This window comes from Poecilia reticulata, chromosome 17 (genome assembly GCF_904066995.2).
Source record: "Poecilia reticulata chromosome 17, P_reticulata-male-v2, whole genome shotgun sequence".
Taxonomy (NCBI): domain Eukaryota; kingdom Metazoa; phylum Chordata; class Actinopteri; order Cyprinodontiformes; family Poeciliidae; genus Poecilia; species Poecilia reticulata.
The window spans coordinates 31,038,798-31,063,432 of record NC_088846.1 but is presented as its reverse complement, the minus strand read 5'-3'; the positions used below and the strand labels follow the sequence as shown (position 1 = coordinate 31,063,432).

At 45.6% G+C, this 24,635-nt stretch overlaps 1 protein-coding gene and 1 pseudogene across 2 annotated transcripts; both read right to left on the bottom strand.

The window, feature by feature from the left end:
- Positions 1–1,697: 1,697 nt before the first annotated feature.
- Positions 1,698–8,883, bottom strand: LOC103460625 (uncharacterized). The gene is made up of 5 exons (XM_081598260.1): positions 8,648–8,883; positions 8,455–8,556; positions 6,291–6,407; positions 2,296–2,604; positions 1,698–2,217 (listed from the first exon to the last, which is right to left on the bottom strand). The coding sequence occupies exons 1-5, from the start codon at positions 8,844–8,846 to the stop codon at positions 1,958–1,960; spliced, it is 987 nt and encodes a 328-aa protein (XP_081454386.1). The 5' UTR covers positions 8,847–8,883; the 3' UTR covers positions 1,698–1,957.
- An 11,518-nt stretch (positions 8,884–20,401) lies between these two features.
- LOC145547976 (uncharacterized) lies at positions 20,402–22,179 on the bottom strand (annotated as a pseudogene). Its single transcript, XR_014084247.1, has 3 exons — positions 22,051–22,179; positions 20,821–21,586; positions 20,402–20,729 (listed from the first exon to the last, which is right to left on the bottom strand). The product of XR_014084247.1 is annotated as an uncharacterized LOC145547976 (transcript).
- Positions 22,180–24,635: the final 2,456 nt, after the last annotated feature.

Below are 24,635 nucleotides of genomic sequence, written 5' to 3'. Positions count from 1 at the left end.
ACTGAAACTCTGAACTGGTTTTACTGGTCAGAAGCTCATAAACTGGACGACCAGCTGGAGTAAGAAACAGACCAGATACACAGCAGCTCTGAAATGTTTTAACTTATCTGGGCTTCAGGTTTTATTACAGCTACATTAAATGTTTTCTAGAAATATAGAAATGAAGGAAAACTTGTGGTTTGGGATGGAAACAACATGCAGGTTGAAGGTTTAGGAGAAGTTCATATCTTTGATGCTCAGGATGTTTGAAAACTTTCCAAACTCTTCAGGTTCTTCAGTTACATTCATGCTGATTCAGTCACTGAACAGGAAAGAATCACGTTGGGAAGAATGGCAACATTTTTACTTTTTGCCTTAATTTGAGTTTTTCTGCGTGTTTATTCAGATTTCTGTGTTTCTGTGATTCTCTGTGTTGTCCTGTCTGCCCCCTGATTGTTCCCCTGAGTGTCTCGCTCCATGATTACCCTCTGTGTCTTTGCTGTCCTCGTCTGACCTCGCCCAGCAGTGCCTGACTTTGTCTTGCCGTTCCATGTTGCCTGTGTGTTTTATGTTGCTACCTGTGATGAGCTTCAGCCGTCCGCTCAGCTGTGCTGCCTGGTTTGGAACTTTTTGTGGACATTCTTCATTAAAATAATTTTTATTTACTTCAGCCTGGTCCTCTCCGTCAGCCTCACCACCTCTCAACCACACAACTTCATGACACTTTAATTGAACACATTTTATTTATGAAGAATATTTATAAAAATATAAAGAAACTTTCTCTGAGTTTTTCTTGTTTCTTTGGGTAAAATAAACTCAAAGGTTATTAAAAATCACCAGACAGGGCAGGTTTATGGGTGACTGTTGGTGCCAAAGATCTGTTTCCTGTTTGGAGGACGGCGCCTCGACAAGCAGCGGCTGAATGACAGCAAACTGTTCAACACGCCGTCACGTCACATCAGGCAGGGATCAGAGAAAATTACAGAGTCCGATCAGTCGATCGGTTGGTTTCATCATGCGTCAGTTTTCCTGTATTTGAACTTTCCTAGCAGCCGTTTGATGCCAGGTCGGATGTGAAGCTGCTCATTCTGGTCCTGGTGAACATTTGACCATCATCGTGTCTCTCATTCCACGTTTCTGACTGGACCTGCCGACTCCCAGCGGGTCTGTCAACGAAACGGGGAAATCTTTACAAACGGACAAGTTGGTGGAGTCCAGTGGTTTCCAGGATTACCGTGACCCTTCAGCCCGGCTGCACAGCGCCTGGTGAAGTCTGGTTGGCTCCCTGCTGGGTCAGGGGCCTCACCAATCCACTGGCTTTGCACCAGCACACAGCTGAGCCCATCGGCCACAAAGCAGGAAAAAAACATTGTCACTAACGGAGGCAGAGAAGCTAAACATCTGACAGCGAGACAGAGATCCACTCCTTCCTAGCTAACTAAGCTACTGCTGACTGAAACGTGTGAAACACAAAGTGGAGAAAACACAGAAGATGTGTTTTAGCATGATTATGTTAGCATAACTCATAAACACTGTGGGATGTTTGTTTTCACAGCAGCTCTGCTGTTTGGTGGAAACAACATCATCATCAGCGTAGAGTTTGATTTTCTCACTGATTCAGATAAACTGAAGAATCAGGACAAACAGATGAACCTGGTGGATCATCAATAACCTTTATTGATACTTTACATATTGTTAATATTAATAACATACATGTTGAAGTTGGAGAAAATGTTTTTATTCTTGTTTAAATTTCATTACATTCAGGTCAGTTAAAAGTTATAAAAAGTGAGAAACATGAGAAAGAAATGTTTGAGTTTATTCAAATACAGAATGAATAAATCTGTAGAATCTACAACACTGTAAAAAGTGAAAAGCAAAATAAATCATTATAATAAACTGCAGCAAAATAAATCAAAGTACATTCCACAGATTGTCCTGTGTCTTAAAGCTGAGATGTGATGTGAGCAGCAGAGGCTCAGCTGGGGGCCGGTCCCTTGGTCCTGAGGACCATCAGCAGAGAGAGTCCACAGCAGAACACCAGACTCTTCACTATCAGCACTGAGTAGAGCAGGCAGAGCAGCTTCACCCTGCAGCCAGGCTGGAAGGACCCTGGGAGCCTCACTGGGAGCCTCACTGGGAGCTGAGGACGGACAGACGCTGCTGCTGGCGGCGCAGGAGCTGCTGGCCGATCAGTTGCTGCTCCAGACCCGGTTGGAGCTGGAGGTTCTGCAGGTTCTGGAACAGAAACAATCCAACATTTCAGTCACATGTGAACCTGAAGCTGCGTTTCTCCTGAACTTCTGCTGTTCGTACCTAGGAGCCGTGTTTGGTTCGTCACCTTGCCGCCCTCATGCTGAACTTCACAGATGTATTCATAACTGTAGAGCGTCTCGTTTCTAACCAGCCTGATGACGGCAGAACTTCTCGACCCGCTGATCTCCTGCTGTTTCTCCTCAGCAGGCGCCGACTCCTCCTGGCTGCTGCCCTTCTGTCTTCTCCAGGAGATCTGGACCAGAGGAGGATACATGGCTGAGGCCAGACACATCAGAGCCGTGGTTCCCTCCACATGACTTTCTGTTTTCACCGGACACACAGACACCTTGGGCGGAACCACTGTTCTACCTGGACACGGCAGAAACAAGCAGAACAGAGGAAAATTTCAGGTCATCAGGAAACGATAAACTGAGTAAATAAGAGACAGTTTTAAACTGATTTCATTTGAAACCGTTCACTAAAAGACCCGACCCATCCAGGAGGTCCTAGAAGAATCCAGAACCAGACTTTACTGCCTCGTAAGGTCAGAGGTCATGATTCCAGAATAAGGAGAGGCTGACACCAACCAACACAAAGACCTGAAACATTCTGCAGACTGATGAGTCGGACTGGACCTTTCAGAACCTGAACGTCCCGTTACATCTGGTGTAAAACTGACAGCGGGTCAGAACCAGAACATCACATTACAGCCAAACACGGTGGTGGCAGAGTGATGCTGTGGAGAACCTGGTAGAACAACGACCCAAAGAACTCCAGCAGGTTCAGCTCTGAATGGAAATGAGATGTAGGTACGGCCTAGTCAAAGCCCGGACTCTAACATGACCTTCAGCAGCTCATTCCTGCTGGTAACCTGCCCGATTAAATCAATTAAATCATTTCAGCGAAGCTGAGGGTCAGAGCTCCTCCACTGGGATTTACAGAGTCTTTACTGGTTCTGATGGTCTGAATGTTTCTTCACAGGAAAAACGGTTTTAAAAACAGTTTCTTTTATTCTCTCAAGTCATTTTTATTTTAATAAATTAATTTGATTACCTAAAATACGATCAAAGTCTAAAAATAAATTAAAAGCAGGAAAATGAAGGAAAACAGTCATTTTTTTAGCACCGATGTTCTTTGATTACTAAACTACTTTGTCATTTCCAGCTGGGCAGCAAAGAGCTGGAGCCTCTGACAGTCGATCAGAAGATAAAGATACAAAATATCCACCTGTATATATGACACCTTTATACTGGTGTTATATAAAATGTAACAGCTTTATTTTCTGATGTGGAGAACCTGGTAGAACAACGACCCAAAGAACTCCAGCAGGTTCAGCTCTGAATGGAAATGAAGTGTAGTTACGGCCTAGTCAAAGCCCGGGCTCTACCATCACCATCAGCTGCTGTAAACTGTGTGTCTGAATTAAATCATTTCAGCGAAGCTGAGGGTCAGAGCTCCTCCACTGGGATTTACAGAGTCTTTACTGGTTCTGATGGTTGATCCAGAAAACGGTTTAAATTAAAGGCTTTTATTCTGAAAAACCAACATCATCATTTAAAGCAGTTTCTGTATTTTTGTCTCAATAAATTCATTTGATGATCAAAATAAAATGAAGTAAAGCTGTAATTTCTCTGAACCCAGATTATTATTTTACTCGTTAATCCAGAACAAAGTTCCCTCCAGAACCTGGACTCGGCTCCACAGAAACATCTTAATGCAGTTAATCCACCGTTACAGCTGGAGCCGATCAATACCTGATCAATATCTGATCAATACCTGATCAATACCTGATCAATATCTCGTCAATATCTGATCAATACCTGATCAATATACGGCTATAGAAAATTATTTTTTCTTAATTAACAAATTAATTAATTTATCTCTAGATTATTTTTCCATCCATTTTTGGCAAAGTATGAATTTAATTAACGTTTATCTAAAAGCCGTTTTTCTGGTCATAATTTATTATTTCATATTTTAATTTTAGTAAACGGATCTGATCAGTTTTTAAGAATAAATCATATTTTAGTGACGTTTTCAGAATCTGAAAAACTGAAGTTGGTTTCACAGGAAAGTTAAAGAAAATAAAGATTTTAGATTAAATACATTTAAATTATCAGTAAATTCTGAACATTTCACAGAATTTACTGATAATTTTCTCCAATATTTCTAGAAAATGTAAATATTTTATAAAATTGTTGAAAGAAATCTGAACATGTTTTCAGAAATTATTTCCATGATGAATTTTTACTAATGAAAATTTAAATTTAAACTCAGAACCATAAAGTGGCTTTGAACACATTTTAGCTTCTCTAATAAAACCATGAATGATTTTTCTTACCTCAGTTTGGACCCAGAACCAAAGATCCATCCGACAGACAGAAACATTTCTGGTCTCATTAAATTCAGTTTTTCTGTCAGTTTTTCGTTTCGCTGGTTTCAGCAGACGGTAAACGAATAAAGAATATTTGACCCACAGCAGCTGCTCCACTCTGAACTCTGAACTCTGAACTCTGACGGTAAAATCAGGTTTTTGATGTCAGGAAAATGTTCCTCAAACTTAAAACGAGGCTCAGAAACTAGAAGCTGATCATCTGATCAGATCAGATCTGAATTTTTAATCCATTTTCTGTCTTCATTACACTTTTCATTTAACAGATTAAACCTGATTGATCAAACACTAAAACAATAATCATCTCTAAATCTAAAACAGCAGAAAGTGTCTTTTAAACCCACGTTGACAGTGAAATGAATAAATGTTGGTTCTTACCCGTTACAAACAGTTTGGTTCCAGATCCAAACAGATATTCATCCCACAGTGAGACAGACTGATACTAAAACCCGTCGGCTGATTTCTGGTCTCAGTTTTACTCTGTCAGTTTAATTAACACTCAGTTCCAGCAGTTATTAAACGTATGATGCATATTTAACAGTAATTAGACATTTATAAGCTGTATTATCAGATATTACAGGTTGGAGTCACTGACAGTTTTCAGATGTTCACCAATATTTGCCAAATAAACTAAATTGACAGTAAATTTTTGAAATGTTTCATTTATTATTGATGTCTGTGATGAATTATTTACTAATGATAGAAACTAACATGTAAATCCTGATTCAGCAGAAAGTGACTTTAACCCATTTTAACAGTAAAACCAGTAAATGTTGGTTCTTACCCGTTACATACAGTTTGGTTCCAGAACCAAAGATCCATTCAACCCACAGTGAGACAGACTGATACTAAAACCCATCGGCTGATTTCTGGTCTCAGTTTTACTCTGTCAGTTTAATTAACACTCAGTTCCAGCAGTTATTAAATGTCTGATGCATATTTAACAGTAATTAGACATTTATAAGCTGTATTATCAGATATTACAGGTTGGAGTCACTGACAGTTTTCAGATGATATTCACTAATATTTGCCAAATATTTTCACAGCAACACCTTTACTAATGAAAACCAGTAAATGTTGGTTCTTACCCGTTACATACAGTTTGGTTCCAGAACCAAAGATCCATTCATCCCACAGTGAGACAGACTGATACAAAAACCCATCGGCTGATTTCTGGTCTCATTATCTCAGTTTCTCTCTGTCAGTTCAAGGGGGGGAGGGGGCGGGAGGAGGGGGGATGAGGGGGGGAGGGAGGGGAGGGGGGGCTGTGGTTTCCTGGAGGCTGATGGAGCCATGAAGCTCACACTGATCAGGGTGGAGGCAGCAGAGGTCATGACCTTTCTAGCTGATCAGGGTGGAGGCTGGCTGCAGAGGTCATGACCTTTCTAGCTGATCAGGGTGGAGGCTGCAGAGGTCATGACCTTTCTAGCTGATCAGGGTGGAGGCTGGCTGGCAGCAGAGGTCATGACCTTTCTAGCTGATCAGGGTGGAGGCAGCAGGACTCCGACAGGTTGGATGTGATTCATCATGAATTAAACTGTAAAGTTTCCAGATAAATTTGACTCTTGAATATTTTGATCAGTTCTGATTCTGACTTTGTCTGAACTTCTGTCTCTGAGACACTTTGTTTCTTCTCCTTCCTCCCATCTGCCCTGTGTTTGACCTTTGTCCTTTGCTCCTTTTGCAGCTTCTCTTTGCATGTCAGTCATCTGGTCTCTAGTCTCGGCGCAGACCCCTCTGGCCCTGATGGGGCCCACGCAGCCGGAAACATGATGGATCCCTGGGGGAAGCGGAGGATCCTGTGTCCATATAGTTGACGATGTGAACATAATTGGATTTCGGTAACATGATTTCTGCCCCACCAACCCCGGCTGATAAACGCTCCATCTCCATGGCGATGGCTGGTTGGCGATCTGGGATCCTGCTCATGAACTCACTTACAAAGCTCAGTCAGGTCAAAGTCCAGAATGTGGAATCACAAAGAGTCAGATCCATGATCTGTTTCCACACTGAGACTCGACATCCAGGCTGAAAAACAGGGACACCCTCTGAACCTGATCATCGTCGAAGGTGTAAATATTTCCAAGGTTTTGTAACTGATGTGACCCAATCTGACCATTTCCTGTAATCTTTGAAGGCATCATTTCTGCTGACTCTGAAATCTAAATAGACCAGAGGAAACTTAGCCACCCTGAACAGGAGCAGCTAGTTTACATACTTTAGACCAACATTACATTCTTTATTTGCTCTTTCCTTTAGTTTGTTATCTTGTTGCTGAAAATGTGCTATATAAATAAAATGACCTTTTACCTCTGAAACCTTCACTCAGGTTTACTTTTCAGTCTCCCTCTTATCCTCTAACCAAAGTCGATAAGTTGGTTGATCATTTCCATCCTGAACTTTCAGACATCGTTGCTCCCGTTGAAGTGGAGATCGTGTCTGGCAGGAGAAATGCTCCACGAATGAGAAGTGAGGGACGTCTTTGGATCATAAATTATGTAAAACTCAACTTCATCTTTTTATAAAAGCTGCAAAGAAAGACAGTGAATCATTAAACACTAAACTACAAACGGGAAACGCTCTTTCTGGAAGTCATGAACGGCTTGTAGCCTCTGGTTCTTAACTCTTCAACGCATCACCAGCAGCTTCAGCGTCGTCCAGGTCAGAGACGACACTCTGATGGAAAATGTATCCGATATTGATCTGATATTGACCGATTTAGTAGCTGCCATGTTTTCTGTGAGTAAAGTTGAAATGTTTGAACCCAGTGGTCAGGTTCCTGTCATCACTCAGGACACTAAAAACCACCATCACAGACAGCAGAGTAACTTTCTCTGTTTTCAGATTTTCTCTTCTCTGACGTTTGGTTGAAGACACCAAACAGGGTGGAGATTCGTGTGAATTTACTGAGCACTAATGAACAGAACCAACTTCACCTGGTTGGATTTAGTTCAGTTTTATAAACCTGCCTGTGATTTTAACGTCTAAACTCCAACTTATTTATGGAGGAAATTTTAAAATCTGCACATCGATCAGGAACCAAAGCCATTCCCAAACATTAATACATTTTTGAGTCACCAGTAATGTTAACCTTGATATTCATCTCCAGTTTATAAATCTTTATTTCTATCTATTTTATCATCCAGTCAGCACAGATTATGATGGGTAATAAGATCGGTTACCATAACTACACAGATGATATGCAGCTCTGCATTATGATGTCACCATGATTAATCTGTAAAGTCACTCTAAACGTCCTTCACTAAACTGGACAAAGACGTTCTCAATGGGTTCCTCTGTTTCTGACACGTCCAGATTACATGAGATCCACCTGATGACTGTCTGCTGTATGCATTTGATATTGTTTAATATAAGTTATTTATGATTCAGGAGGAATAATACCATTATTTAGTTATAAAATGACAGAAACTATAAATTTATTACGTCAGTAAATAATAATGGATGAAACCAGAAACTCAGAGAGTCTCTGTGTGAGATGGAGGTGAAATCAGTGAACCTGGGCTGTGGTTTACTGCTCTCTATGTCACAAACTGACATCTGATCATCTGGAGGTTTTTGTTCAGGCTGAACGAATCATTTCTCACTGTGGGAACCAGACTTCCTGCAGCCGCAGTAGTAGGAGGCTGAATGATCCAGTTTCACTTTATTGATCTTCAATGAACAGCCGTTCTCATTTCTCTCAGCTGAGAAATCATCTTTCTGAGGATGATTGTAGCCTTTGTATATGTTGGAATTACTTGTATCAAATTGAAGTATCGGTTTGAAAGTTTCTGTTTCTTTCTTCTGGTACCAGGATTTCCAATTACCACACTGATCAGTTCCTCCACAGCTGAAGGAGACGCTCTGCCCGGATCTCCTGGTCAGAGTCAGGTCGTCCTGAACCAGGTGTGTTGCCATGGCAGCCAGCGCTGTAGAGACACAGACAGACAGGTGAAGGTTAGTGTGACAGTGTTTGTTCCAGGTGGGCTTTGTTGGCTCCTGATTGGTGGAAACACTCACCTGAACCCAGCCAGCACAGAGCAGCAGCTGGGAGGAAAAGCATTGTGTGCAGTGGAGTTTCCTCTGGTGAACCTGGGGAGAAGTGGCTCTGATGCAGCTGAGGCCAAACAAGGACGAGCTGAGAGATCAGAGCAGAGGAACCAGAGCTCCCATCAGCCCCTGCAGCCCCCAGAGAGGAGGAAGCTGCTGATTGGACCATGAGAGGAGGAAGCTGCTGATTGGACGAGAGGAGGAAGCTGCTGGATGGACAAGAGGAGGAAGCTGCTGGTTGGACGAGAGGAGGAAGCTGCTGGTTGGACCATGAGAGGAGGAAGATGCTGATTGGACGAGAGGAGGAAGCTGCTGGTTGGACCATGAGAGGAGGAAGATGCTGATTGGACGAGAGGAGGAAGCTGCTGGTTGGACCATGAGAGGAGGAAAATGCTGATTGGACGATCAGAGGAAGATGCTGCTGCTGTTAGAGGAGAAGAATTCAGGAACACTGATGCTCTGATCCTCTCCTGGAAACAACAACCTTAATAAAATGCATTAATGTGTCCTGATTCTGATCCATCTGGTGAAATTATGGGTTATTGGACCAGTATAACTGATCAGGACATTTCCAATATGGTAATAAATGACCAACACCAGTCGGCTCAGCCTCTCTGTCTGTAGAAAACTCTCAGTAATGAACAAGTTAAACCAACTTGTTTTCTCTCTCTGGTTACAGTTTCATGTTCACAATGGAAAGGAAGTCAAATATGGACTTTTCAAAGTAAAACATTAAACTTCCTTTTATAATGAGGCAGATTTGATTATGTCAGCATTTGACCAGTTAGTGACAAATGCTAACTAGTTAAGTTATTGTTGTTAGGGATCATTTGAACAACAGGTTTCATCTCTCACTATCTCTGTAGGAGTTATAACAACTTTTACTTTTTGGCTGGTAGTCAAAGTTTGGGTCCAGGCCAAGTTTCTTCAATAAGCACAAAATGTCAGGATTTTGATAACTTTATATCTCCCATTTCTTAGGATAAAACTCACCCATTTTCAATCCAATTGATCAAAAACTCTAGAAGTTTGATAAAATGCAGAGGCTGTAATGGACAAAATTAGGTTAATATAGCTAGTGCAATCCAAGATGGCTGACTTCCTGTTTGTCATAGAGCAGTGGTTCTTTACCTGGGTTCTATCGAACCCCAGGGGTTCGATGAGTCGGTCTCAGGGGTTCGGTGGAGCCTCTGCCGCGGAGGTAAAGACTCACTTGTGTAAAATCGTGATGACGCCCCGCTTTGCCATCACTTGCTGCAAAGCATCACGTTACATTGCTGAGCCAATCAGAGGATCACGTTACATTGCTGAGCCAATCAGAGGATCAGGTTACATTGCTTAGCCAATCAGAGCTGCGGAGGAGCCCTGATTGAAGGAGCTTCACTCTCAGCCTGGATTTGAACTTGTGTCTTTAATTACTTCAGCAAAGCTCACAGTTTTTACCACATTCTGTAGCTTTCGGTGAACTTCTAAATCTGCTCCTTAGTCGCATCTTTTTGGGGTTGGTACTGCCTCTAGTGGCGTGGGGGTGGTAACGCAACTAATATAATTACATTACTAAATCAGAATACCACAAAGTCTTTATTACTTATTATTAATTTTTCATTCTCTTAAGAATGTAGAGCTAATTAAATGATCTAAAGACCTTAAAGTGGTTCCAGTTTCTCTCAATGGCCAACCTGTTGAAACTGTGGCACATTTTAAATACCCTGGATCGTTCCTGGACAGTCAGATCAACTGTGCTGAAAACACTGACTGTATTTTGAAGAACTGATCTCAGAGACTCTACCTTTAAGACGACTTGGTGATCATGGGGTGACCCAACTAGACTCTAGTTGGGTTGACCCTATGTCTTGAATTTGGGGGGAATCATATTTTATTTATCACTACAGAAGGGTTCAGTGAATGCGCACATGAAACTGGTGGGTTCGGTACCTCAAAAAAGGTTAAGAACCACTGATCTAGAGCATGGTGGAGGAAACTTTCTGTAGTTCCTGGGAAGTTCTGCAAGTTTTCCAGATTAATGTCAGCATGATAAAGTAAGTTGGTGAGTCAGTGGTTTTAAAGTTTCCAGGAGGCGCTGCTGGTTATTTCAGCTGTGACTTTTCTGAGGCCATTAAAATACTAAAATTTCATGGAAACCTGGTGCACTTGCAAAATTTTCTTAGTTTTTGTCAATAACTACACCTCCAATAATCCAATTCTCTTGAAAGAACTAAATAAACACTAAAGATACCAGAAACCTTCAGTGGATTCTAACAAAACAATGAAACATTAGAGTCTAAAACTCAGAGAGTCTCTGTGTGAGATGGAGGTGAAATCAGTGAACCTGGGCTGTGGTTTACTGCTCTCTATGTCACAAACTGACATCTGATCATCTGGAGGTTTTTGTTCAGGCTGAACGAATCATTTCTCACTGTGGGAACCAGAATAACAGCCGCAGTAGTAGGAGGCTGAATGATCCAGTTTCACTTTATTGATCTTCAATGAACAACTGTTCTCATTTCTCTCAGCTGAGAAATCATCTTGCTGAGGATGATTGAATTTAGATGGGCTTCCACCACTGGTGATATAGAGAATAGCTCTGAATGTCTCTTTTTCTTTCTTCTGGTACCAGGATACATAGGTAGCACACTGTCCAGTCTCACAGCTGAAGGAGACGCTCTCCCCTTTTCTCCTGGTCAGAGTCAGGTCGTCCTGAACCAGGTGTGTTGCCATGGCAGCCAGCGCTGTAGAGAAACAGACAGACAGGTGAAGGTTAGTGTGACAGTGTTTGTTCCAGGTGGGCTTTGTTGGCTCCTGATTGGTGGAAACACTCACCTGAACCCAGCCAGCACAGAGCAGCAGCTGGGAGGAAAAGCATTGTGTGCAGTGGAGTTTCCTCTGGTGAACCTGGGGAGAAGTGGCTCTGATGCAGCTGAGGCCAAACAAGGACGAGCTGAGAGATCAGAGCAGAGGAACCAGAGCTCCCATCAGCCCCTGCAGCCCCCAGAGAGGAGGAAGCTGCTGATTGGACCATGAGAGGAGGAAGCTGCTGGTTGGACGAGAGGAGGAAGCTGCTGATTGGACCATGAGAGGAGGAAGCTGCTGGTTGGACCATGAGAGGAGGAAGCTGCTGGTTGGACGAGAGGAGGAAGCTGCTGATTGGACCATGAGAGGAGGAAGCTGCTGGTTGGACGAGAGGAGGAAGATGCTGGTTGGACGAGAGGAGGAAGATGCTGATTGGACGAGAGGAGGAAGATGCTGAAAACTGAAGTTATCATTTCTGGACCCAAAGAGACATGATCAAGTTTTAGCACACAGCTTGAGTTATTATAGGTAGAGAGAAGGAAACACAGTGTGATTGCTGAAGGCTGAAGGCTTTGGGTGAAAACTGCAGAAGCACTGAAGTCAACTACAGAAATGGAAGAAAGTATCAAAGTCAATAGTACCAAATGAACGCAAAACATGTAGAAAAATGTTGGAGAAGTGAAAGGTTTCAGTCAATCCTAACATGATTGAGTATTATAAACTGGTGCAGAACTGATTACAAAGCTAAACTATGAGTCACATCAATTTATAAGCTAGAATGAGTTAAACAGCTAAAGCTAGCTGAAATACTAACAGCATCTAAGCTAGCACTAGCATGTTGAGCTAATGTAACATTCTCCATGCATTGTGAAAAAATAACATGTAAAACAGCAGAAAAAGCTTTAAAATACCAAACAGGATAAAAATGAAATAACCTGAACTAAAACAAGGAGCCACGATGTGTGGTCATTCTGCAATGCGCCACCAGAGGGAGCTGTAGGCAGCGCCGTTTGAAGCTGCTGTTTACTCACCGACCAGCTTCACGACTGAAGCATGAAACTCTCCCAACTCATGATTGTAATTCTCAATTCTGTCACAAGAGGGAGCTCACACAAGAGATGGGCGGGCTCTACATGAACTCACCTTTCTGTGTTTCGTTCATGTCAAAGTGACTGAGAGCCAGACACAGTGACTCAGCACCTCACCGACAAATATGTAGCAATAAGCAAGAAACATCTGAAGAAGAGGAGCTGCTAAGTGGTCATTCTGTTTTCTACCACCAGAGGGAGCTCTGAGGCGGCTGATCAATCAGCGACGGTCAGCAGAACCCAGAACCTCCATGATGGGAAACGCAGCTCTGGAGCGACAGCGAACATCTCAGGAAAAGGCTACGGACGTCATTCACACCGTTTTTATCAGAACCAATACAGGAACACTTCTGTCCTACTCAGTTTTCTCAAAATACAATATTAAATGCAAAAGATTTAGTCAAATTTGATGACAAAAGAACACTGAATACCATCTTTACTAGGTTCCAAACTGTTTCCTCTCAGGAAATATAAAAACTATCGATGTGATTCCTTCACCACGGACATCAGGAAGGACCAGCAAACAGTCAAGCCTCGTTTCATGCATGTTCCTTTTTCAGTCTGTGAGCTGAGATGTAAAAATATGCCTGATTTGCAACAGAGAAGATTTATGACAAAACTGGAACAGATCTGAAAGAAAAGAATAAATTTTGAGTGTCAGGAAATTCATGTGAAAGTTTGTGTCTCGATGTCGCATCGTTCAGGAGATATGATGTCATAAAGCTGCTTTGGTGGTTTTCTCTCTGTTCCTGAACCCAGTTTGATGCTTTGAGGTGATTTCCAGAAAACTGCAAGTCCCACATCAATGAGCCTTACACCTGGAAGTGTCTGTTCTTCTGATCATCTGGAGGTTTTTGTTCAGGCTGAAGGAATCATTTCTCACTGTGGGAACCAGACTTCCTACAGCTGCAGTAGTAGGAGGCTGAGTGAGTGAGTTTCACTGCATTGATCCTCAACAAACAGACTTTCTGAGTATTTTCAGCAGAGAAATCGTCTTGTTGGGGATGATTGAAAGGCTTTTCTGTTCTACCACCACTGGTGATATAGAGAATAGCTCTGAACGTTTCTGTTTCTTTCTTCTGGTACCAGACTACAACATTTCCACCACACTGATCAGTTCTTCCACAGCTGAAGGAGATGCTATGATCAACTCTTCCAGTTCGACTTAAATCGTCCTGAACCAGGTGTGTTGCCATGGCAGCCAGCGCTGTAGAGACACAGACAGACAGGTGAAGGTTAGTGTGACAGTGTTTGTTCCAGGTGGGCTTTGTTGGCTCCTGATTGGTGGAAACACTCACCTGAACCCAGCCAGCACAGAGCAGCAGCTGGGAGGAAAAGCATTGTGTGCAGTGGAGTTTCCTCTGGTGAACCTGGGGAGAAGTGGCTCTGATGCAGCTGAGGCCAAACAAGGACGAGCTGAGAGATCAGAGCAGAGGAACCAGAGCTCCCATCAGCCCCTGCAGCCCCCAGAGAGGAGGAAGCTGCTGATTGGACCATGAGAGGAGGAAGCTGCTGATTGGACCATGAGAGGAGGAAGCTGCTGATTGGACCATGAGAGGAGGAAGCTGCTGATTGGACCATGAGAGGAGGAAGCTGCTGGTTGGACCATGAGAGGAGGAAGCTGCTGATTGGACCATGAGAGGAGGAAGCTGCTGGTTGGACCATGAGAGGAGGAAGCTGCTGATTGGACGAGAGGAGGAAGCTGCTGGTTGGACCATGAGAGGAGGAAGCTGCTGATTGGACGAGAGGAGGAAGCTGCTGATTGGACCATGAGAGGAGGAAGCTGCTGATTGGACGAGAGGAGGAAGCTGCTGGTTGGTCCATGAGAGGAGGAAGCTGCTGGTTGGATCATGAGAGGAGGAAGCTGCTGGTTGGACCATGAGAGGAGGAAGATGCTGATTGGACCATGAGAGGAGGAAGATGCTGGTTGGATCATGAGAGGAGGAAGCTGCTGATTGGACCATGAGAGGAGGAAGCTGCTGGTTGGACCATGAGAGGAGGAAGCTGCTGATTGGACGAGAGGAGGAAGATGCTGGTTGGACGAGAGGAGGAAGCTGCTGATTGGACCATGAGAGGAGGAAGCTGCTGATTGGACCATGAGAGGAGGATGCTGCTGATTGTACGAGAGGAGGAAGATGCTGGTTGGACGAGAGGAGGAAGCTGCTGATTGGACCATGAGAGGAGGAAGCTGCTGATTGGACCATGAGAGGAGGAAGATGCTGATTGGACCATGAGAGGAGAAAGATGCTGGTTGGACGAGAGGAGGAAGCTGCCGGTTGGACCATGAGAGGAGGAAGCTGCTGGTTGGACGAGAGGAGGAAGCTGCTGGTTGGACGAGAGGAGGAAGCTGCTGGTTGGACGAGAGGAGGAAGATGCTGATTGGACGAGAGGAGGAAGATGCTGGTTGGACGAGAGGAGGAAGATGCTGATTGGACGAGAGGAGGAAGATGCTGGTTGGACGAGAGGAGGAAGATGCTGATTGGACGAGAGGAGGAAGATGCTGATTGGACGAGAGGAGGAAGCTGCTGATTGGACGAGAGGAGGAAGATGCTGGTTGGACGAGAGGAGGAAGATGCTGATTGGACGAGAGGAGGAAGATGCTGGTTGGACGAGAGGAGGAAGATGCTGATTGGACGAGAGGAGGAAGATGCTGATTGGACGAGAGGAGGAAGATGCTGGTTGGACGAGAGGAGGAAGATGCTGGTTGGACGAGAGGAGGAAGATGCTGGTTGTACGAGAGGAGGAAGATGCTGGTTGGACCATGAGAGGAGGAAGATGCTGGTTGTACGAGAGGAGGAAGATGCTGGTTGTACGAGAGGAGGAAGATGCTGGTTGGACGAGAGGAGGAAGATGCTGGTTGGACGAGAGGAGGAAGATGCTGGTTGGACGAGAGGAGGAAGATGCTGGTTGTACGAGAGGAGGAAGATGCTGGTTGTACGAGAGGAGGAAGATGCTGGTTGTACGAGAGGAGGAAGATGCTGGTTGGACCATGAGAGGAGGAAGCTGCTGATTGGACCATGAGAGGAGGAAGCTGCTGATTGGACGAGAGGAGGAAGCTGCTGGTTGGACGAGAGGAGGAAGCTGCTGATTGGACCATGAGAGGAGGAAGCTGCTGGTTGGACCATGAGAGGAGGAAGCTGCTGATTGGACGAGAGGAGGAAGCTGCTGATTGGACCATGAGAGGAGGAAGCTGCTGATTGGACCATGAGAGGAGGAAGCTGCTGGTTGGACGAGAGGAGGAAGCTGCTGGTTGGACGAGAGGAGGAAGCTGCTGGTTGGACGAGAGGAGGAAGATGCTGATTGGACGAGAGGAGGAAGATGCTGATTGGACGAGAGGAGGAAGATGCTGATTGGACGAGAGGAGGAAGCTGCTGATTGGACGAGAGGAGGAAGATGCTGGTTGGACGAGAGGAGGAAGCTGCTGATTGGACGAGAGGAGGAAGATGCTGGTTGGACGAGAGGAGGAAGCTGCTGGTTGGACGAGAGGAGGAAGATGCTGATTGGACGAGAGGAGGAAGATGCTGATTGGACGAGAGGAGGAAGATGCTGGTTGGACGAGAGGAGGAAGCTGCTGGTTGGACGAGAGGAGGAAGATGCTGATTGGACGAGAGGAGGAAGCTGCTGGTTGGACCATGAGAGGAGGAAGATGCTGGTTGGACGAGAGGAGGAAGATGCTGGTTGGACGAGAGGAGGAAGATGCTGATTGGACGAGAGGAGGAAGATGCTGTTTGGACCATGAGAGGAGGAAGATGCTGGTTGGACGAGAGGAGGAAGATGCTGATTGGACGAGAGGAGGAAGCTGCTGGTTGGACGAGAGGACTAAGCTGCTGGTTGGACGAGAGGAGGAAGCTGCTGATTGGATGAGAGGAGGAAGCTGCTGGTTGGACGAGAGGAGGAAGATGCTGCTGCTCTCAGAGGAGGTGAATTCAGGAACACTGATCCTCTCATGGAAACAACAACCTTAATAAAAATGTATAATTAATGTGTCCTAATTCTGATCCATCTGGTGACATTCTGAATTATTGGACCAGTATTACTGATCAGAACATTTCCAATATGGTAATAAACAGAGGCGCGGTATAGGGAGGAAAAGAGATGACAATTCTAGGGGCCCTGACCAACAGGGGGCCCTCCACAATTTTATTATAAATTTTTTGTTCATAGAATTAAAAAAATAAAAATCTTGACCCTATAAATTACAAAATTAATCATATTGTATTTTTAAAGATTGTTTTTAGCAGTAAAAATTTAATGTTCCCACTCTCAGACCAAAAAAAACACATCCATATTTGCCCTGACCCCCCCCTATCTGGGTTAAATGGTTCGTTCCTGACCTTAACAGTGACGCTGTTAGCAGCACAGCATCAAACAGCGCTGTGCTGCTAACAACACAGCGCTACTGTTTGCCTCTATTTCATTAGCATTTAATGAATTGAGAAAAAAAACAGAATATTCATATATATAACTTGTTCCCTGAGCCTTTTACCATTTAACAGATGAGTGAGTCAGCAGCAGCTCTAACCCACGTCCCTCCTGACTCGTCCACTCCTGAGTGAAATTAAAGCTGCAGTATGTAACTTTTATATAAATAGCCCTCTCCTTGGGCGTCCACCTTATCGCGGTGGAGGGGTTTGAGTGTCCCAATGATCCTAGGAGCTATGCTGTCTGGGGCTTTATGCCCCTGGTAGGGTCACCCAAGGCAGACAGGTCCTAGGTGAGGAACCAGACAAAGCGCAGCCTGAAGACCCCTTATGATGGACACAAACTTTGGATCTGGTGTTCACTCGCCCGGACGCGGGTCACCGGGGCCCCACTCTGGAGCCAGGCCTGGCGGTGGGGCACGATGGCGAGCGCCTGGTGGCCGGGCTTTTATCCACGGAGCCCAGCCGGGCTCAGCCCGAAGAGAAGACGGGGGTCCCCCTTCCGATGGGCTCACAACCTGTCCGAGGGGCGAAAGGGGTCGGGGGCATTGTGCTATGGGCGGCAGCCAAGGGAGGGGACCCTGGCGGGCTGATCCTCGGCTGCAGAAGCTGGCTCTTGGGACGTGGAACGTCACCTCTCTGGTGGGGAAGGAATCGGAGCTAGTGTGTGAGGCTGAGAGGTTCCGGCTAGAAATAGTCGGCCTCACCTCGACACATGGCTCTGGTTCTGGAACCAGTCTCCTTGAGAGGGGCTGGACGTACTTCCACTCTGGAGTTGCCCACGGTGAGATACGCTAGGCAGGAGTGGGCACACTTGTTGCCCTATTTGGCTGCCTGTACGTTCGTGTTTACCATGGTGAATGAGAGGGTAGCCTCCCTCCACCCATGGGTGGGGGGACGGGTTCTGACTGTTGTTTGTGCTTACGGGCTGAACAGCAGTTCAGATTACCCACCCTTCTTGGAGTCCTTAGAGGGGGTACTGGAGAGTGTCCCTCCTGGGGACTCCCTTGTTCTACTGGGGGACTTCAACGCTCACGTGGGCAATGACAGTGAGACCTGGAGAGGCGTGGGTGGGAGGAACGGCCCCCCGATCTGAACCCAAGCGGTGTTCTGTTGTTGGACTTCTGTGCTCATCACGGATTGTCCATCATGAACACCATGTTCAGGCATAAGGGCGTCCATATGTGCACTTGGCACCAGGACGCCCTAAGCCGCAGTTTGATGATTGACTTTGTCATCATCTCATCAGATTTGCGGCCGTATGTCGTGGACACTCGGGTGAAGAGAGGTGCGGAGCTGTCCACTGACCACTACCTGGTGACGAGTTGGCTCCGGTGGTGGGGGAGGAAGCCGGTCAGATCTGGCAGGCCCAAACGTATAGTGAGGGTCTGCTGGGAACGTCTGGCAGAGTCCCCTGTGAGACGGAGCTTTAACTCCCATCTCCGGCAGAACTTTGAACACGTCCCGGGGGAGGTGGGGGACATTGAGTCTGAGTGGACCATGTTCCGTCGTGCCTCCATTGCCGAGGTGGCTTATCCGAGCTGCGGCCGCAAGGTTGTTGGTACCTGTCGCGGCGGCAACCCTCGAACCCTTTGGTGGACACCTTTGGTGAGGGATGCTGTCAAGCTGAAGGAGTGCTATTGGGCCTTTTTGGCCTGTGGGACTCCAGTAGCAGCTGATGGGTACTGGCGGGCGAAGCAGCATGTGGCTCGGGTTGTCGCTCAGGCAAAAACTCGGGCGTTTGGAGAGGCCATGGAGAAAGACTTCCGTACGGCTTCGAGGTGATTCTGGTCCACCATCCGGCGTCTCAGGAGGGGGAAGCAGTGCAGCACCAACACTGTTTATAGTGGGGATGGTGTGCTGCTGACCTCAACTCGGGATGTTGTGGGCCGGTGGGCGGAATACTTCGAAGACCTCCTCAATCCCACCAACATGCCTTCTGTTGAGGAAGCTGAACCTGGGGACTCTGGGTTGGGCTCTCCAGTCTCTGGGGACGAGGTCGCCGAGGTGGTCAAAAAGCTCCTTGGTGGCAGGGCCCCGGGGGTGGATGAGATCCGCCCAGAGTTCCTTAAGGCTCTGGATGTTGCGGGGTTGTGTTGGCTAACGCGTCTCTGCAATATCGCATGGACATCGGGGGCAGTTCCCCTGGATTGGCAGACAGGGGTGGTGGTCCCTCTGTTTAAAAAGGGGGACCGGAGGGTGTGCTCCAATTACAAGGGGGTCACACTCTTAAGCCTCCCTGGTAAGGTCTATTCAGGGGTCCTGGAGAGGAAGGTCCGTCAGATAGTCGAACCTCGGATTCAGGAAGAGCAGTGTGGTTTTCGTCCAGGTCGTGGAACACTGGACCAGCTCTACACTCTCAGCAGGTCCTGGAGGGTTCTGGGAGTTCGCCCAACCAGTCTACATGTGTTTTGTGGACTTGGAGAAGGCGTTCGACCGTGTCCCTAGAGGGGCCCTGTGGGGGGTACTCCGGGAGTTTGGGGTACCGGGCCCTTTGATACGGGCTGTCAGGTCCCTGTATGACATGATGTTCAGGATTTAGGTCTCATGGCATCTCAAGGTGTCAACACTGCAGCCAGTGGGCTGAAGGAGGAAATAGAGCTTTATTTTGTAGCAATTCAAGAGCTACCAGCTTTTATCGCTTCACAAAAATCTTAATCAGCACAGAAACTCCAAAGCACCCAAAGCTTTAGTTTGGGGACCACCTAACCCAGGGGTCCCCAAACTACGGCCCGCAGGCTGGATCCGGCCCGCCTCCACATTTGCCCCCTGAACACATATATTTTATTTTTTTGTCATAGTACCCCCAAGAATTTAAAACTACTTTCATCCCTGCCCATGTCTGAGGAGAAAACTCACCAATTTTCAATCCAATCAATTAAAACTTCTAGAAGTTTCATAAAATGCAGAGGCTGTAATGGACAAAATTAGCTTAATATCGCTAGTACGATCCAAGATGGCCGACTTCCTGTTTGTCACAGAGCAGTGGTGGAGGAAACTTTCTGTTGTTTTTGGGAAGTTCAACAAGTTTTCCAGATTAATGTCAGCATGATAAAGTTATCTAGGTGAGTCAGTGGATTTTAAAGTTTCCAGGAGGTGATGTTGGTTATTTCAGCTGTGAATTTTCTGAAACCATTAAAATACTAAAATTTCATGGAAACCTGATGCACTTGCAAAATTTGATTAGTTTTTCTCAATAACTACACCTCCAATAACTCAATCATTTTTATAGAAGTAAATAAACACTAAAGATACCAGAAACCTTCAGTGGATTCTAACAAAATGATGAAACATTAAAGTCTAAAACTCAGAGAGTCTCTGTGTGAGATGGAGGTGAAATCAGTGAACCTGGGCTGTGGTTTACTGCTCTCTATGTCACAAACTGACATCTGATCATCTGGAGGTTTTTGTTCAGGCTGAACGAATCATTTCTCACTGTGGGAACCAGACTTCCAGCAGCCGCAGTAGTAGGAGGCTGAATGATCCAGTTTCACTTTATTGATCTTCAATGAACAGATGGCCTGATTTCTCTCAGCTGAGAAATCATCTTGTTGAGGATGATTGTAAGGTTTTTCTGTTCTACCATCACTGAAGATATAGAGAATAGCTCTGAATGTCTCTGTTTCTTTCTTCTGGTACCAGGATAACCACCACACTGATCAGTTCCTCCACAGCTGAAGGAGACGCTCTGCCCGGATCTCCTGGTCAGAGTCAGGTCGTCCTGAACCAGGTGTGTTGCCATGGCAGCCAGCGCTGTAGAGACACAGACAGACAGGTGAAGGTTAGTGTGACAGTGTTTGTTCCAGGTGGGCTTTGTTGGCTCCTGATTGGTGGAAACACTCACCTGAACCCAGCCAGCACAGAGCAGCAGCTGGGAGGAAAAGCATTGTGTGCAGTGGAGTTTCCTCTGGTGAACCTGGGGAGAAGTGGCTCTGATGCAGCTGAGGCCAAACAAGGACGAGCTGAGAGATCAGAGCAGAGGAACCAGAGCTCCCATCAGCCCCTGCAGCCCCCAGAGAGGAGGAAGCTGCTGGTTGGACCATGAGAGGAGGAAGCTGCTGATTGGACCATGAGAGGAGGAAGCTGCTGATTGGACCATGAGAGGAGGAAGCTGCTGGTTGGACGAGAGGAGGAAGCTGCTGATTGGACGAGAGGAGGAAGCTGCTGGTTGGACCATGAGAGGAGGAAGCTGCTGGTTGGACCATGAGAGGAGGAAGCTGCTGGTTGGACGAGAGGAGGAAGCTGCTGATTGGACGAGAGGAGGAAGCTGCTGGTTGGACGAGAGGAGGAAGCTGCTGGTTGGACGAGAGGAGGAAGCTGCTGGTTGGACCATGAGAGGAGGAAGCTGCTGATTGGACCATGAGAGGAGGAAGCTGCTGATTGGACGAGAGGAGGAAGCTGCTGATTGGACCATGAGAGGAGGAAGCTGCTGATTGGACCATGAGAGGAGGAAGCTGCTGATTGGACCATGAGAGGAGGAAGCTGCTGGTTGGACGAGAGGAGGAAGCTGCTGGTTGGACGAGAGGAGGAAGCTGCTGGTTGGACGAGAGGAGGAAGCTGCTGGTTGGACGAGAGGAGGAAGCTGCTGGTTGGACGAGAGGAGGAAGCTGCTGGTTGGACGAGAGGAGGAAGCTGCTGGTTGGACAATCCTAAGTGGTTATTGTGTCTGGTAAAAATAAATCTCTCCACTACTGAGAAGTGAAATAAATCTTCATCCAAAGTCTGAGGAATCATGGCGGGAAACTTGACTTGTTTATTGTTAAACCTACAAAGAGAAACGATGAAGATAACATCTAACTCTGAAGCATCTTTCTTCTCTGAAATCTTTAACATAGATGATTCACAGCTCTACATTATGATGTCATCAGGTGAATCTGAACCCATTGAAGCATTTAATTAGATGCAACAATCAGTTCATGGCTGGATAATGTTTTAAAACTGGACAGAAACCAAACTAATGAGTTGATAGCGGAAGTTCACGCTGGAAGACTCCGCCCCCTCCGTTCGCCCATCGGCGTCATGCTCATCTCCGCTGGTCCGATCATCCATCAAGCTCTGCATAAAGGATCCACACCCAGGCCGTCAGCCGGTTCCCAGCTGCGTTCATCCCACCACCTCCCCTTCTCACATCCTTCGTCTCTCCAGCATAGCCCCTTTCCTGACCTCCTCCACCACCAGTCGGGCCCCGGGGCAGAGCGTCCATCAGTTATCAGGATGTTCATCGAGTTCACATCAAATCTCAGCTCAGATCAGCTGTCAGGCCCGAGACCCAAAGAACTGTTACTCTTTCCTGTCATTAAATCCTTTAATTGTTCCTTTTTCTCCGTCTGAGTCGTTCCAGATTGAAAAGTTATTATCTTCAGACATAAAGAGTGAAATGAGAGGATTATGACTTTGGGCCTTTCATGTTCAGTGATTCTGTCTGAATGTCTGTTAAAATGTGTTAATGTTCATCTACATTTCATTCTGTTAACTGAAGAACTGATCATTTAAATGTCCCAGAGGCTGAATATCAAACATCAGTCCTGAAATAACATCAGGTTAAACTGATAACAGCTTGTTGTGTTTCTGGAGCTTTAAATGATTTTCTGACTGAGGATTTAAAAGCTGCAGAGACTCTGAGGTTGGCTTCCTGCCTCCAAGTCTGCATCTGGTTGGTCTTTGACTCTGTCACCCAAAACAGGAAGAAACAGGAAATTTAATCAGCTGCAAACATTTACAAACTTCCCAAAAGGCTAATCATGAGATGGACATCCCATTATTTTATAAAATGTTACGTGGCACATAAATTATAACATGTCTTATAATAGAGTTATAACACATCTGATACTTCATGGATAAAAACTGAGCAGATGCTGTGTGAGGATATTATATATCTCAGTTATTATTTATTATTTAATTATGCAGCATGGCTGCTTTAAAAGTCATAATTTCTGTTAATCTCTGAGTCCAGTGGGAATAAATCCAGATCTGTTCCTATTGGTTCCTGTTTCTGACACGTCCAGATTACATGAGATTCACCTGACGACTGTCTGCTGTATGAATTTGATATTCAAATAAATTATTTATGATTCAAGGAGAATCATAATCTTAACTTTAAAATGACAGAAACTATAAACTTATTACGTCTGTAAATAATAATGAATGAAACCAGAAACTCAGAGAGTCTCTGTGTGAGATGGAGGTGAAATCAGTGAACCTGGGCTGTGGTTTACTGCTCTCTATGTCACAAACTGACATCTGATCATCTGGAGGTTTTTGTTCAGGCTGAACGAATCATTTCTCACTGTGGGAACCAGAATCACAGCCGCAGTAGTAGGAGGCTGAATGATCCAGTTTCACTTTATTGATCTTCAATGAACAGCTGTTCTCATTTCTCTCAGCTGAGAAATCATCTTGCTGAGGATGACTGAAACGTTTGTCTGGACTTCCACCAATGGTGATATAGAGAATAGCTCTGAATGTTTCTGTTTCTTTCTTCTGGTACCAAGTTACACGATTAGAGCCACACTGTCCAGTCCCACAGCTGAAGGAGACGCTCTGCCCAGCTTTTTTGGTCAGAGTCAGGTCGTCCTGAACCAGGTGTGTTGCCATGGCAGCCAGCGCTGTAGAGACACAGACAGACAGGTGAAGGTTAGTGTGACAGTGTTTGTTCCAGGTGGGCTTTGTTGGCTCCTGATTGGTGGAAACACTCACCTGAACCCAGCCAGCACAGAGCAGCAGCTGGGAGGAAAAGCATTGTGTGCAGTGGAGTTTCCTCTGGTGAACCTGGGGAGAAGTGGCTCTGATGCAGCTGAGGCCAAACAAGGACGAGCTGAGAGATCAGAGCAGAGGAACCAGAGCTCCCATCAGCCCCTGCAGCCCCCAGAGAGGAGGAAGCTGCTGATTGGACCATGAGAGGAGGAAGCTGCTGGTTGGACATGAGAGGAAGATGCTGATTGGACGAGAGGAGGAAGCTGCTGATTGGACCATGAGAGGAGGAAGCTGCTGATTGGACCATGAGAGGAGGAAGATGCTGATTGGACCATGAGAGGAGGAAGCTGCTGGTTGGACCAGGGGAGGAGGATGCTGAAAACTGAAGTTATCATTTCTGTACCTAAAGAGACAAGATCAAGTGTTGGCACAGAGCTTGAGTTATTATAGGTAGAAAGTAGAAAACAGTGTGATTGCTGAAGGCTGAAGGCTTTGGGTGAAAACTGCAGAAGAACTGAAGTCAACTACAGAAATGGAAGAAAGTATCAAAGTCAAAAGTATCAAATGTACACAAAACATGTAGAAAAATGTTGGAGAGAAGTGAAAGGTTTCAGTCAATCCTAACATGATTGAGTTTTATAAACTGGTGCAGAACTGATTACAAAGCTAAACTATGAGTCACATCAGTGTAGAAGCTAGAATGAGTTAAACAGCTAAAGCTAGCTGAAATGCTAACAGCATCTAAGCTAGCACTAGCATGTTGAGCTAATGTAACATTCTCCATGCATTGTGAAAAATAACATGTCAAACAGCAGAAAAAGCTTTAAAATACCAAACAGGATAAAAATGAAATAACCTGAACTAAAACAAGGAGCCACGATGTGTGGTCATTCTGCAATGCGCCACCAGAGGGAGCTGTAGGCAGCGCTGTTTGAAGCTGCTGTTTAATCATGATTGTAATTCTCA

What these genes read in the sequence shown, in the direction of transcription:
- LOC103460625 (XM_081598260.1), bottom strand. Translation starts at nt 8,846, where the DNA reads ATGGTCCAATCAGCAGCTTCCTCCTCTCTGGGGGCTGCAGGGGCTGAT. An exon ending in TGGAGGAACTGATCAGTGTG is followed by an intron (nt 6,408 to 8,454) that starts GTAATTGGAAAT and finishes CGCTTCCCCCAG; the next exon opens with GGATCCATCATGTTTCCGGC. An exon ending in AAAAGGAGCAAAGGACAAAG is followed by an intron (nt 2,605 to 6,290) that starts GTCAAACACAGG and finishes TGCCGTGTCCAG; the next exon opens with GTAGAACAGTGGTTCCGCCC.